This window comes from Mandrillus leucophaeus, unplaced genomic scaffold, assembly GCF_000951045.1.
Source record: "Mandrillus leucophaeus isolate KB7577 unplaced genomic scaffold, Mleu.le_1.0 Scaffold957, whole genome shotgun sequence".
In the NCBI taxonomy this organism is placed as follows: Eukaryota; Metazoa; Chordata; class Mammalia; order Primates; family Cercopithecidae; genus Mandrillus; species Mandrillus leucophaeus.
Window position 1 is genome coordinate 65,587 of NW_012110441.1, and position 14,946 is coordinate 80,532.

Sequence of the window (14,946 nt, forward strand, 5' to 3'; positions counted from 1 at the left end):
CAGCCGTAGGGGACGGTCACTGTGAGGTTAAATGGGTCAGCCGTAGGGGACGGTCACTGTGAGGTTAAATGGGTCAGCCGTAGGGGACGGTCACTCTGAGGTTAAATGGGTCAGCTGTAGAGGACGGTCACTCTGAGGCTAAATGGGTCAGCTGTAGAGGACGGTCCCTCTGAGGTGAGAGGGTCACATCAAGCTCCTGTCATTTTAAGGTAGGTTGGGTGAGTGGGGTCAGCTCCCTCCCTCTCTGGGCTCCGTGGTGTGCAAGTCCCACAGGGTGGTCCCTTTTTGTGGGTAGAGCAGGCTGCCATGGCTTATTAGGAGAATTGGGTAATGGCCCTCACTGCCCCTTTGTGGGGCCCCAGAGGGGCAGGCACCCGGTCTCATTTGCCCTGGGGGGTCCCTGAATATTCTGCCCTCAGCCCCAACATGTACAAGAGAAACCGAAGCTTGGAGTGGCCTTGGGCGCCTCGAAGTGCAGGCCTGGCAGCTGCACGCCCCGGCTGATGCCAGGAGGACCTTTTCATGTTTTCTGGAATGTGTTAGGTTTTGTTTAGACACCGAGCCAGCCTGGGGCCAAGCGTCCTCCTCCCTCCTTAGGGATCCGTAGTGGAGAGGTGGAGAAACGTGCCCGCGTGTCTCTGTGCTCTGAGCGGCGGTTCTCGGGCTGGTTTGCTCCTTCTCTCCGCGTCCCCGCCAGACACCGAGCTGTGCTTGGCTGCCGTGCGCCGTGTTTAGTTTCTACGTCTCCAGGCATGGGTGAGCTTTAGTCCTCTTCCCCCCTTTTGTCCTGGCAGCAGCTTAGATGCTCCTAGTAAGGTTACTGCAGAGGATGGTTTCTGCCCCAAGGGGCCTGTGGCTTCTGGTGGAGAAGCCCACCTGACCCAGACCATCTCCCCACAGGAGGCCCGCCGTGGGGGCAGAGAAGTCCAACCCCTCCAAGCGGCACCGGGACCGCCTCAACGCCGAGTTGGACCACCTGGCCAGCCTGCTGCCGTTCCCACCTGACATCATCTCCAAGCTGGACAAGCTTTCTGTCCTGCGTCTCAGTGTCAGTTACCTCCGGGTGAAGAGCTTCTTCCAAGGTAGGGCTCTCACCTGCGCCCACCCGTTCACTTGAGTCGGGCTGTGTCTCCCCTGAGTCCACCTGGGGCCCGTGTGGCCAGGTGAAATGTGTCTGCTGGGTTGCACCATGTGCACGCCCTTCTTCCCCCACGCTACCCCCGGACTTACCTGGAGACTTGGTCCCTGGCTGGGCTGTGGATTTTCCCTGGTGCCAGGTCTGGCCCTAGCTGTCCTCGACACTCTCAGGGTGCCGCAGTTTGCTGGGATGGGCCAGTTTGCTCCTTGGGTCCTCGGTTTGCTGAAGCTGCGCAGCTCCTGTGGGAGGGGCTGGGGCTGTTCCTCCCCATGCTGGGCCTCACTGGTGCTTCCCCACAGACCCCAGCTCCAGGGAATGGGGGGTCGGCTTCGTGAATGAGCAGGGCTGGGCATGGTCAGGAGGCTGAGGCAGCTGACTAGATGGGACCTGGAGGCTGCCCTGGGGTGCCGGGCACCTCCCCCGCCCATGCCAGGCCCTGCCCAGACACAGCTGCTGGGGCTGCCCTCTCATGGGGAGGGGCTTCCAGGGCTCCTGCATCTCGGGTGAGGCCTCCCCAGGCCTGTGCCTCGTCTGTCCTTGGAAGTGTGGCATTTCCTTAGATTTCCGGTTGTTGCTGCCCTGGGAGCTGGGATCTCCCCAGAGAACTCGCAGGTGTAGACTGTGGGGCCTTTGGCGTTGCGGGAGGGTGGGAGAGAAGCTGCTTCCATCTTCTGTGTTGGGTGACGTGCCTGCACGTGGTTTGATTGCAGCACTTTTAGAATTAAAAACCCTGTGACCAGCAGCGTGTGGCAGTTGTGCCGGGCACCTGCACTCCTGAGTTTGAGTCAGGGTGGGGGCCTCCTCTAGGTGGGGGCATCTGTCTTGGCGTGCGAGAGGCTGTCAGTGCCTGGGCCCCTGCAGGCCTCTACGCATCCTCAGACACCCCCAGGGAAGGACGCGGCCCATGGGATGCGGAAAGGAAAGCCACAGTGACACTCAGCATCACCCCGCATCCTGCTGGTGCTGGCCCCACACTGAGGGTCTTCCTGGGTCCTGGCTGGCCGCAGCCCCCATGGAAATCAAATCCCACAAAACGTTAACAGAGCTTATCTGAGTGGTGAGGTCACAGCAAGTTTTAGTTTTACATTCCAGGTTTTCTAATTTTGTGTCGAAAACTATTAATTTTATATTTATCTCCGTTCCCAACCTGGGCCTCCCGGTGCTCGGGGCTGCTGGGTGGTGTTGGACTCAGTTTACCTGAGAGACCCGGGTTTGCCGCATGTGCAGGATGGCAGCTTTTCCAGGAGGGTTAAGATGTGGTGCGGTTGGTGTGTTCTGGTGTGGTGGAGCGGGCACCACCCTGTACGCACCCGGGCATGGGCGCCAGCGTGGAATCGAGGGCAGGCTCCCAGGTTTGCCTTGTGGGGCACGCCTTTCATGAATGGGGCAGTGTGGCTCAGCGGCGCCAATGGCAGGGGGCAGTCCCCGTGTCTGGACAGCGCGGGAAGGGCTGGGGCAGCCGGTGGGGAGGCTGTGTCCCGCGCTGAAGACGTGGGGCATCGGCTTCCTGCCGCTGACACCGCACAGCCTCACCCTCTCGCTGGGAGGTTGGAGAAGAGGCCAGGTTACTTCCTCTCCGCACAGGTCCCGCGGTGCCCAGCCGGGCCAGGGCTTGATGGCCTCAGAAAGTCTTTGATTCTGATGTTTCCAGCAAGTTTGGACACCTGGTTCTTCTTAACCTGCCAGTGAGTGAGCTTCCCATCCTGCGCCCCGAGTCGGGCGATGGCACTGATGGCCATCCTGTGCAGGGGCACCCTGCATGCTTCCTGTTGCCCTGCCGGGAGATGCCCACCTCTGCCACAGCTGCAGTGACTCTCAGAGAGCCACCGGCTTACAAGAGTGCTGCAGCTTTCACAGGGAAATAAACTTCCTGACTTTTCCACCAAGGATTGGGATTTTTGTGATCCCCTTCAGGCTGTACATTTTAGAGGAAATTCTAAGAACTTGTCTGAAGTCATTTCCACTGTATAATTAGAAACAAGTCAAGCTATAAAAGTTGGATCTTAAACGATGCCTCTTGACTTAGAGATTACGGCTGCCATAAAAAGTTGCCTTTGGGAAGGACATGAACCAGGAGCTTTCACCTCAAAGGGTGATGATGGCCTGAGCATTTGCTTATGATGTTTAATGTTGACCTTCGTGGCTTTTTAGAATGCAGTGGGTTTATTTTTGTTTGGGGATTGGCACTTTAAGTTATAAAACTCTTAGCTTCTACCCTTCTCCTGGGTGACTGTTAAGGTTGGGATTTTCCACTCTGGGGGATTTTACTATTCACACCAGGGGAAGTCAGGCACAAAATAAGAGGGAAGGAGGTGGTGCGGAGGAGACAGTGGCTGCCGCCTTGACAGAGCTCTCTGCCCTCCTGTTGTGGGGCAGGGAGGGGAGTTGGGCCCCTTCTAGGCTGAGCCGTGGTCACAGCCTGGGACGTGGGACCCTAACACTGACCAGGAAGGGTGCAGCAGCCCCGGCTCTGTTGCTGAAGCCCAGCTGTGGGTCAGGCCACCCTCCCAGAGCTCCCTGGGGTCCCTGCATTTCCCAGGACCCCTGCAGTCAGCGACTGAGGAAGAGTGCCCAGGAGTGGAGGCCCTCAGGCACGGAGTCCATCCAGGCCTGGCATGGGGCTGTGTCCACCTCCACGCGTGGGGGCTGGAACGCTGACAGGGCACAGACGTGTGTGTTCTTGTTGCTGTGTAGGGAAGCGGGGAGTAGAACAGTCCCAAAAACAAAGCAGCGAGGAGAGAAAGTGGCACAGCCTCACTCTGACAGCCTGGGGATTTTCCTTTCAGGATGACACCGCTCCCTGCTCCCTCCACTCATCACCCGCAGCGGCATCAGAGTCCTCTTGTTCCTTTGCATCTGCTGTGCTCCACTGTGGGGCCTGAACACACACCTGTGTCCATCCTGGAGCCCCTCCTGGGGTCAGTCCTGGCTCTGAAGCTCCCCCCGGGCTGAACGGGCACATCCGCTTCACCCCACCCTGGGTGGGCCAGAACAGAGGCCCCACAGCGCCATGAGGTGTCCTGGGATCCTGAACTCTGGAATCCCACGCTTGCTAGTAGGTCAAAAGTTCTATGGTCCTTGAGATTATGAGTGAGTGTGTAAACCTAGGCCTGAAGTTACACGTTATTCAGCCAAATCGTGCTGATTTTCAGCTTTCGCTGAAGATTTACCTTTTCCTTGAAGATCGTTTAACGGACTGGATGTTTGTCTCATTCCTTCACCTATTCCTAGAGTGAAACCCTAATCCCGGTGTGGCTGTATTTGTAGGTGGGGCCTCTTAGGAAGAAATTAAGGTTAAACAACGTCATAAGTGGGGGCGGCCCTGAACTGATAGGACCGGTGTCCTTAAAAAGGAGACACAGAAGAACCCTCTGTCCGCCTCTGTGCTGAACAGCCCCCAGAGAAGGGCTGTGAGAGCACACGGGGAAGGCGGCTGTCTGCAGGCCGGAAACAGCCCTCACCAGAGCCAAACTAGCTGCACCCTGATGACAGGCTTTTAGCTCCAGAACTGTAGGAAAACCAATTCCTGTTGTTTAGGCCCCCAGGCAGTGGCGTTTTATTATAAGCAGCCCAAGCAGAGAAGTGGGGTGCCCCGCGTTACATACCACACACTTAAGAATGTGGAAGTGACTTGCAGCTGGCTGATGGGTGGAGGCTGGCGGAGTTTTGAGGTGGGTGCTAGAAAGAGCCCCGATGGCCGTGAAGCAGTGGTTGGTAGAACTATGGGTGTTAAAGGCGTTGTTGGTGAGGGCTCAGAGAGAGCATTGTAGGGAGAGCTGTGGTCGTAGAGAACACACGTACCCCACGAACAGAACACTGGTAGAAACGTGAGCATTAAAGCCGATTCTGGTGAGGAACGTGCCTGTGGAATGCGAGGAAAGTGGTTCTCGTTATAAAGTGGCACGTACTTGGCTGGACTGAGTTCTAGCATTTTGTGGGAAGTGGAACTTGCGAGTGATGAAATGGGATGTTTTGCTGGCGAGATTTCTAAGCAAAGTGTTGAAATCCTTGCTTCTCCTTACTGCTTATAGTGAGACGTCAGAGGAGAGACATACATTGAAGGAATTGCCAAAAGAAAAGGAACCAGAGCTTGAAGATTTGGAAAATTATCAGTCTATCCACATTGCAAAAAATGAGAAAGTGGGGCGGGCACAGTGGCTCACGCCTGTAATACCAGCACTTTGGGAGGCCGAGGCGGGTGGATCACAAGGTCAGGAGTTCAAGACCAGTCTGGCCAAGATGGTGAAACCCCGTCTGTACTAAAAATATAAAAATTAGCCGGGCATGGTGGCGGGCACCTGTAATCACAGCTACTTGGAAGGTTGAGGCAGAGAATTGCTTGAATCCGGCGGGCAGAGGTTGCAGTGAGCCAAGATCTTGCCACTGCACTCCAGCCTGGGCGACAGAGCGAGACTCTGTCTCAAAAAAAAAAAAAAAAAAAAAAAAAAAGAGAAAGTGTCTGGACAGACTTGCATGCGGTGGAACCATTTGATGGGGAGACTGGGTGTGAGCCAGGAGCCCAACCAGGAAGCCTCCTCAGCGGAGGCCAGGAGTGGGGATGGGAGTGGGGATGGGACCAGGCCCACAGAGGCACTGTCAGCTTGGCCTAAGGAGAACAGGAGGTAGCGCTCTCCAGCGCCTGGCATGCTTCATCTTTCCAGAAAGGGGAGAGTGTGCCTGGGGGTGATTCAGAGGTAATTGGGTACCTCTTCCACCGCAGGCACAGGGCAGGGCTGTCTCCCCCTGGTTTTCGGCGGGTGGGGCCGCTGAGAGCTGGGAAAGAGGCCGAGCCTCTGGGCAGAGCATGGAGCCGAAGAGGATTGTCCCCAGGCCTCCAGGTCTCCGGGCTTTGTCTTGCTAGATGTGTGACTTGCTTGGGACCCGTCTCCCCTCTCTTCCTTCTGTGACCTGCCTTTTGCAATGGGGAGTTCCATCCCATGCCTGTTCACCGCTGTATTTTAGAAGATCATGGCTTGCCTGGCTTCGCAGCTTCTTGGCTGGAGAGCAGGTCTGCTTTAGGAGAAATTGTACCTTGAGTCTTACCCATTTCTGATTTAGACGGTAGTTAAATGAAACGTTGGCTTAGACTTTAGAGTTGATGCTGGAATGGGTTAAGACTTTTGGGGCTGTTGGGATGGAATTAATGTATTTTGCATGTGAGGACATAAATTTTGGAGGCTAGGATTGAATGTTATAAACTGAATGTTTGTATCCCCTAAAACTCATATGTTGAAGCCTTAGCCCCTGGTTTAGTTGTATTTGGAGAAGGGGTCTCTAAGGAAGTTAAGGTTAAGGTTAAATGCAGTCATAAGGGCAGAGCTCTGATCTGATGGGATTAGCACACATATAAGGAGAGACATCGGAGGGCTCACGCTGTCCACAAGCACAGCAGGAAGTTCATGTGAAGATGCAGCAAGAAGGTGGCTGTCCACAAGCCCAGAAGAGAGCCCTCACCAGAAACTGAATGTGGTGGCACCTTGATCATGGGCTTCTAGCTTCCAGAACTGCAAGAAAACAACTTTCTGATGTTTAAATCATTTTGTCACAGCAGCCCTAGAGGCTAAGGCAAGCCCTCATGGCAGGACCACAGGTCTGAGAAGCAATTTTTCTCATCCTGTGGCAGGCATGAGCACATGTGGGTCGTGTGCCTTCCAGCTCTCCAGGCTGTGCTCCAACCCTTTCTCTCGCCCCCTTCCTCTCTGTCACTGGTGCCTTCTGGAAGATGACTTCCCCTTGGGGAGCATTTCCTGCAAAGACTCACAAGTTTAAAATAACTTAGGGTATTTCTCTGTACTTGAGAGCCAGGAGAGGATGAGAACTGGTCCTGCCCTGATGTTGTGAGGCCACTCCTGCCGCAGACCCTGAGGCCCTCAGGAATGGTTTCCCCAGCACTGTTGTAGTTGTATGGCAAGATCACTCTGATGATTTTAGGAGCTGATTTTACTTTTCCTACCTCTTTTAACTGCTTCCAAAAGATGAATCTGGCCAAGAAGAGCAGGGGCTCATTCACTCATTTACTCACTCCTTCCTGGTGCTTGAGTTTATTCCTGAAGGAAGCTGGCCAAGGGTTGAGAGAAAACAACTTTGATTTTTCTCATGTCTGCCCAGCAAACCTCCTTTGTGGACTGATTCTCCTTCTGTGCCTGGAAGAAACCGGGATAATCCCAGGACTTTTCTGGTCCCTTCTAGGTAATTTAGTGTCTTCCACTAATGTGGCCCCAAGCAGGCTGGGCTTGTTGATTAGTATAGGTCCAGCAAAACAGTTAAAACTCTACTTGTCTTCCGCATGTGAACCTCTTCCCAACCTCACCTGGTGCTGTGGCAGGTGGGAGGCTGGATGCCAGGCTGGCTGCTGCCCCCTGGGTCCTCCCCCACTGGTAACTATGGCTTCCAACCCTCCGGTGGGAGGAGCAAGAGGGATAAAAGGTAAGGACAGGAGAGGTTCTGCATGGCTGGCATGGCAGAGAGCTGGCACATAAGGCTGGCAGGGAATCCAGGGGGCTCCGGGGGCATTCTCATGGTCTCCTGAGTGACCACTGTACCCTGGGGTGTCTGCCACAATTCGCCAACTCAGGCGGTGCATCCTCTCCATCTGGTCCCTTATACTCACTTCCTTAGCCCCAGGTGGCCGTAGTACCTCTAGCCTCTTGCCAAGGTCTGCCCTCACATCTCCAGGAACCCTTCTGGGCAGGATTTAAGACATCCCAGGCCAGTGTTCAGGCAGTACGACCCCACCTGATCCACAGGAAATGTGCACCTTTGATCTACTGGGTTAGCGTTAATTTCTGCATGCAGCCCAGTTGCCTACTGGGAGCTTCAGGAGTCTCCTTTTGCCCTTTGCATTTCTTGAGTGTAAGAGGGACACCGGGTCTCAGTGCCCCCCACCAGCCTCAGGAGGCTCACAGTAGGCGTTTGCAGGCCTCATGAAACCCCTCTTGGAATGAAGTGAGGAGAAAGTTGTCCATCCCTCTCATGGTGCAGGTGGGGTGGGGACAGACTGAGAGTGCAACCCCCCCCTCCCCAGGGAAGCCCTCCTGTCAAACTTGAACTTCTGTCATCTTCAACACCTCCTCTACCTAGGTCACCCAGAATTTCACTTGGGAACAATTGGCACTTCTTGTCCTGGGGCCTCAGCTAAAATTCAGACTGGAAAAGTTCCATATTAACGTCCTGTTCTAATGCAAGCAAAAAAAAAAGAGCTGCTATGGTCTTTGCTTCCTGGTATTTAGAGTCTAGTGGGAGAATATTGACTACTTAACACAGTCTCTTCCATTTTTAATATGTAACTGAGACATCCTTCTACTGATAACAGCCAAAACTTCAAGATAAAATATTTTAAGCCTTTAAAAATACATTTATGGGCTGGTAGTAAATTAAGGAATACTCAGAGACAAAAACTAAGTGAAGCTGAGAACCCAGAGATAACTTTATTAAAGGACATTATTAAAGATATACTTAATGCAGAAGGAAGAGAATTCCAAGTGGAAGATTTGAGATGCAAGAGGGAATGAAGAACAAGAAGGTGGTGACTATATGGGTAAATCAGATCAAATCAAACACATTGTGTAAAATAATGATGGTGATATAAGAATTTTAAAAAGATAAGTATCTAGTCATAATGATGAGTTAAAAAGTTCTAAGATTCTTGTATTAACTTTGGAGGATGGTTATCTAATTTATAATAAAATTTTCAGGATAATCAACCATAGAAATGGGGTTGAAATTTCAAACTAATGGAAAGAAAAAAGAGTGAGAAAATGTAATCAGTCAAAAGGAAAAGACTAGGAAGGGAAGGGAGAAAAGAAACACAAAAGAGGTGGAACAAAAGTCCAAATATATCAGTAACTACAATAAATGTAAATAGAATAAACATAACAATTAAAAGATAAAGATTATTAAAGTGGATTACTATATGCTATTTACAGAAAACACATCTACACTCTCAGGTACAGAAAGGATGAAAGTAAAAGGATGGGAAAGGGCATACTGGGGAAATATAAACTGAAGAAAATATGATGAATCTATATTAATGTAAAAAAAATTGATTTTGGGATAAAAAGCACCACTGGAGATAGAGAAAATCAATACATAATGATTAAACAATTCATTTCATCAAGCAGATAATATAATTTTGAATTTTTAAGCTTTCCATAACATAATTTCAAAATCTATAAAGTAAATATTGACAGAACTATAAGGAAGAATATATAAATTCATCATCAGAGAAAAATATTTTAAATACTGTAACTCAGGATTTTATAGAAGAAGTAAATAAAAGCCAGTAAAGGTTATAGAACATTTGAACAATGCAAAGGAAAAAAAAAAGGTTAATTTAGTGGACATACATAAATCAGTATACCCCCAAACTACAGAATTCATGTATTTTCAAAGCCCACATGGAACTGGTAAATATATGGAAACCTTATTGGCCAATAAAGCAAGTCTCAGTAAATTTCAAAAGATAAAATATTGAAGAATAATGAGGTGGGAACTCAATGCAAATAAACTAGAAATCCGTAATAACAAGATAACTTGAAAACCCTTATATTTGGAAATAAATAAACACACTTGTAAATAACGCATAGGTCAAAGAAGAAAACATGATGCAATTTAGAAATATTTAAAATGTGTGGGATGTAGCCAAAGCAACACTTAGAAATAAATAATCTTAAGTGTTTATGTATAAAAGAAGAAAGGCTAAATATTAATGAGCTAAGCATTCAATTAAGTAGTTCTGATAAATAACAGTAAAATAAAAAGACAGTCAAATAAGGAAAATAATAGAAGATATTGATGAAATGGAAAAGAAACATACAATAGAGTTCTTTTAAAATGATAAACTTTACAAAGATCTGGGAAACTGATCAAGGAAAAAAGAATAAGCAATATTAGGAATATAAAGAGAAGCTCTTATGAACAAATTAATGCCAATAAATTTGAAGTTTGAAAACATAAATGAAAAAATTCCTAGAAAATATAACTTATTAAAACTGACTCAAGAAGAAATAGAAAACCTGAATGTCAGAGGACCATTAAAGAAATTGATTTAGTTGTTTAAAATCTTTGCACAGAGAAAGTCTAGGCTCAGATAGCTTTAAAGCAATTTCTACCAAATAGTAAAGAAAAAAAAATTCCATTCTATTGAATCCTGTGATGTTGAATTGGAATTGGAGGTATTGGTGTGAACTCATGGTTTTCAATATATAAAGAGAGACATGAATATGTATGTAAAATGTGTGTACACTCACCCCCCCAGTCCCCCTCCACACACACTGTCACCTGAGAGGGCCTCGGAACAGTGACACCCCAGCAGCAGCAATCACGCTTAACATTCAGATGTTGGTTTCTAAATGCTTCTTGCCATTAAAAGGAATTAGGGCTTTTGGAGGCTCTTTCAAGAGCTGGAGCAGACAAAGTACAAGGTACTTTATACTTACCTCATGCCAGAAAGCAAGGCAGTGGTCACCAGCGATGAAGATGTGTCACAGGACACAGAAGCCATCTTGAAGGGGCTCCCACTGGCCATGTCTGGGACAATTTAAGCATTAAAATGAATAATGATAGTAATGGGCTATACCCCAGTGAATAAAATATGATTTTATAGGGTCACACTTATATAAATGAATGAATAAATAAGTAAATAAGTTTTTCCTCACAACAGGCTAATTAATGACTATAAGAAGAGAGATGACTATAGAAAGAAGAGGTGAATTGCAAATCAAATTTGGTAACCACTACAGTCATAATTCAGGCAAGAAATATCAATTAGTGCTAAAATTGGTGGTGAAAATGGGGTGAGACAGAATTTTTGTAGTCACAAAATATCTATTAATTATGAAGCAGAAAAGCCCAGCATTCACTGTCCTAAGTGATTGATCTGACCCTGCCAATAGTGGAATAAGCCGGCATTGTGCACCACCCAACAGGATGCGTGAGTGGAGCACGGCATTGCTTTGCTGATACTCCGGCTGGAGGTGCATAACTTCAGTCAAATCACAAGGAAACACCAGACAGACCCAAACTGAAGGGCAGTCTGCAAAATAACTCACCTGTAATCTCCAAAAAACCCGGCAGGCCATGAAAGCCAAGGAGATACTGGAAAGGATGGAGAGGTGGCAGGGACTAAGGCAGCATGGCGATGGCTGCTGCCGCGGTCCAGCACCACCTTGGCTAAAAGGATGTTATTGGGACACTGGTGAAACTCATCCATGGACAAGGGGTATCTGGGTGCTTTATATTATTATTATAGCTTTTCTGTAAGTTTGATACTGTCTGAAAGCATAAACAGGAGGAACAAGGAAAACCAAAATGGAGAAGTTGCAGGGTGTTTATATGAGCTCTGAAGTGAGTCCTTGGCGGGGGCGCAGCTAAGCCCCGGCCACTCCCACCCGGGAGGAGCTGGGGGGAAGAGCAAGTGCCCAGGGAGGCGGGGGAGAACGGGAGGTCGTGGGCATGCAGTGGGCCCTCAGCATAGCCGGATGTGGGACAGCATCGTATGCATTTGAGGTCAGGGGCACGCGATGGGCCCTTAGCATAGCCAGATGTGGGACTGCATGGTGTGTATTTGTATGTTTGTGAGGCAAGTCACGTCTTTTAGGAGCACTTGTCATGTTGGGCAGCTGGGCCTTTTGCAAAGAGAAATATAAGAATAACCAACACCTTCCTCAGCACCCATCACGACCACCCTGCCCCATAGACACGGGTCTGAGCTGCAGTGTGTGGTCAAGGGCACAGAGGAGTGGGCAGCACTGGCCGTGGGGACTGGAGAAGCCAGCCTGGTGGGGCTTGAATATGGCACGGCCAGGCAGTGATGCTCTGTGGGCCTTGCTGGGGGCAGCATCCAAGGCTCGGCGCACCTGTAGCTTTTGAAGGCCATGCCCTCCTTCTGGTCTCTTGTCTTCACCGCTCAGGAGGTCTTCCCCGGCCTCATTTTTAACATCACAGCCTCTGCCCCTCTGACCTGACACTGCCCCCTCTGCTGCTCGTTCTCTCCTAGTGCTTAACTTGTGTGGTGCTGGACTCTGTCCCCTCCTTCTCTGTTGTATGCCCAGGACAGGGGTTGGCAGTGGCAGATCCTGAAGACGTGGATGACCACGCAGGCGAACGAAGGCCCATGTCCTTCAGGAGGCCCCAGGCATTGGACACCAAAGGCCCTGAGACATACTCAGTTCGGTCTACATCTGTTGATGGTAAATATTGCAGGACTGATGGCCACTGACTGCCTGTAGTGATGTGTGAGGACCGTGAAGGCAATGGTGATTCACAGGCAGGTCAGTCCCATATAGGTGTTAGTTGTAAATTCATAGTTACATAACTTAATAAATTTACTTACAAATTCGTTATTTATAAACAAATCAGAGACTCTGACAGCTGAGCTGGCGCTCCTCGTTGATGTGAAAGTTGGCAAGCGAGGCAGCATCCATACCTGTGGGTAGACGGCAGAGGACTCGGTGAGGGTTCGGTGCCCTCTTCCGCGGTAGGAGAGGCCGGCGGGGCTCCTCGTGAAGGCTCCCTGGGCGTGCACCACAGCACTGTATTCTGCCTGAGGGCGTGGGCCAGGGCTCTCTCCGGCTGCGGCCGCATGGGGTTAGTGGCCTGCAGTGTTGCCTGCTCACTCATCTGTACACCTGTGCACTGCACACTGATTCACTGAATATTTGATGGTTAAACAGCACCCAGCACAGTTTTTTGGGTTTTGTTTTACAAAATGTTTCTTGAACCCTTGGCTTGTCCCTGCTGTGCTTTTCTTTGATATGTTGAAATGTAACAAGAATGCCCAAATAGTTTGCTTATGCCAGATGTTTCGCATCATGAAGAGAATATGGATTTGCAATGTGTGCAAGTATTCTTTCCCCAGAGAGCTATTTTTGGTTGCATCTTCCACGATAACATGGGGTTCCAAGGCTAGGGTGTGTTTTCCCCTGCAGGACGAGCGTGCGACTCTGGTGACCGCAGAGCCCCCCCGAGGCTCCCGGGTTCTGTGATCTCAGAAAGTGGTTAGAGGCGCATTCTCTTGACCAGAGAAACGCGTGGGCACTGCCAGCTGCAGCCTCCCCAGTCTCCGCGGGCTCAGAGGAAATGCATTTTTTTGTGGTTCATTTTGCGCTGTAAGGAAGTGTGAAATCTCTAAAGCTCTCCGATGCTTTTTGAAAAATCTAGAAATTCTTGCTATAGGAAATTCAACAACTTGACGCAGTATAGGTCTTACGGGTGCCCCCCGTTTTATAAATATCGTGTCTGTGTGAAATGAGTGTGTTTATTTATACTCCTGATGCTTTTTCTTGCTGAGGGGAATTTGGGACTTTGAAGGGCATTTTAAACCCCCTCTGCCCCACAAGTTGTGGATTTTGGAAGGACACTCGCCCACCCAGCACTCACTTGCTGGAACCCCTTCTCATGTGCTGCTTCTCTCTGCCCTCAGTGAGCACCTTGAATGCATTCCCTCACACTCCGTTAAATATACACCCGCCCGCGTGTCAAGAGCAGCACGGCACAATCATCCGCTTCTCACAGTCTTCCTCTCACCCTCTCTCTTCCTGGGCATTCTGTCTTAACCCCCCAGCCTGGTGCCTGCTGTTTTCTGGGATGCCTGAGGGCTCTCCGGGACCCTCACAGTCCCGGTTCCCTCCCGCCCACAGCCTGACAGGGCAGCTTTGTCCCACAGGGTGGACTTGCCTGCTTTGCAAGGCTGGGGCGCATGCTCCTTGCAGATGAACAGACCCACATCTAGGCAAGCACGCAGCACAGCCTGACTCAGGAGCTGAGGCCTCCCACTGCACGAGCCTGAGCCCCCTGGCTCCCTGGGCTCCCTCTGTGGGTACTTGCTTTGCTCTGAGTGTTTGTCACCTGCCTGAGTGCTCCTGATGCCTCCTGGGCCACTGAGGAGAGCTGTGCTTGTCCCACGCTCCAGCACAGAGTGTCCGTCCCAAGTGTTTCCTTTAAACCTTTCCTGTGCAGAAGCTGGGACAGAATCCTGTGCGTCCCAGTGCAGAACACGCCTGCTCAGAAAGTAACTGGGTGCTGCAAATACAACTTGTAGCCATCAAGAATCACTAAATGACATTTTCTTCCAGAATGTACATATTACATTTCATCTTCAAAAGGCCAAACGGTTTTGTCATCCAGTTCTTGAGAAGTGAAGGAAGGGAGAGTTTGAATATTTGAAAGCCTTGAGGCTGTGGTCCCCTCATTTGACGTAAAACTTGCAAAGGCATTTGTAGAAACGGTTGGGGTGTGGGAGCAGGGGTCAGAGGTGCCCTCCTGGGAATGTCTTGGCTCTGAGAGCACTGCCCCGTCCTCCCGGGCCCTCGCTGGTGCCCCGTCCTCCCGGGTCCTTGCTGGAAGCCCCGTCCTCCCAGGCCCTCGCTGGTGCCCCATCCTCCCGGGTCCTTGCTGGAAGCCCCGTCCTCCCGGGGCCTCGCTGGTGCCCCGCCCTCCCAGGCCCTTGTTGGAAACCCTGCTCATTTACTTCCCTTGTTACTGTTGTGCTGCATTTCCTGGATCCACAGTCAGGTCAGGCAATTCTGGCGAAAGCAGGCGTCGGGGAAGGGTTGGGTGGACGTCCCAGGCTTCTCAGAGCATCCCATCCAACTCCTCCATCCAACTCCTGGATGGGAGAGTGTCTTAAGGGTCTTCAGGAGGGAGCCTGAGCTGGGAGCAGGGGCAAGTGAAATCAGATTCAAGGGAAATTTTCATCAAGGTTATCCACCACCCCCAGGACCCTCAGAGTCTCACAGTGGGTGCAGCCCCAGGCAGGTGGTGGTGCCCAGGGGACAGCCCCCAGGAAGGTGCAGGTGATGGGGGGACAG

At 50.5% G+C, this 14,946-nt stretch overlaps 1 protein-coding gene across 1 annotated transcript in view; it reads left to right on the plus strand.

Annotated features, from left to right (window-relative positions):
- AHRR (aryl-hydrocarbon receptor repressor) overlaps positions 1 to 14,946 on the plus strand; it is a 132,275-nt gene that overhangs the window by 40,169 nt on the left and 77,160 nt on the right. The window contains 1 exon segment of the mRNA XM_011970587.1: positions 901 to 1,082. Within this exon segment, the coding sequence (XP_011825977.1) occupies positions 901 to 1,082 (182 nt within the window).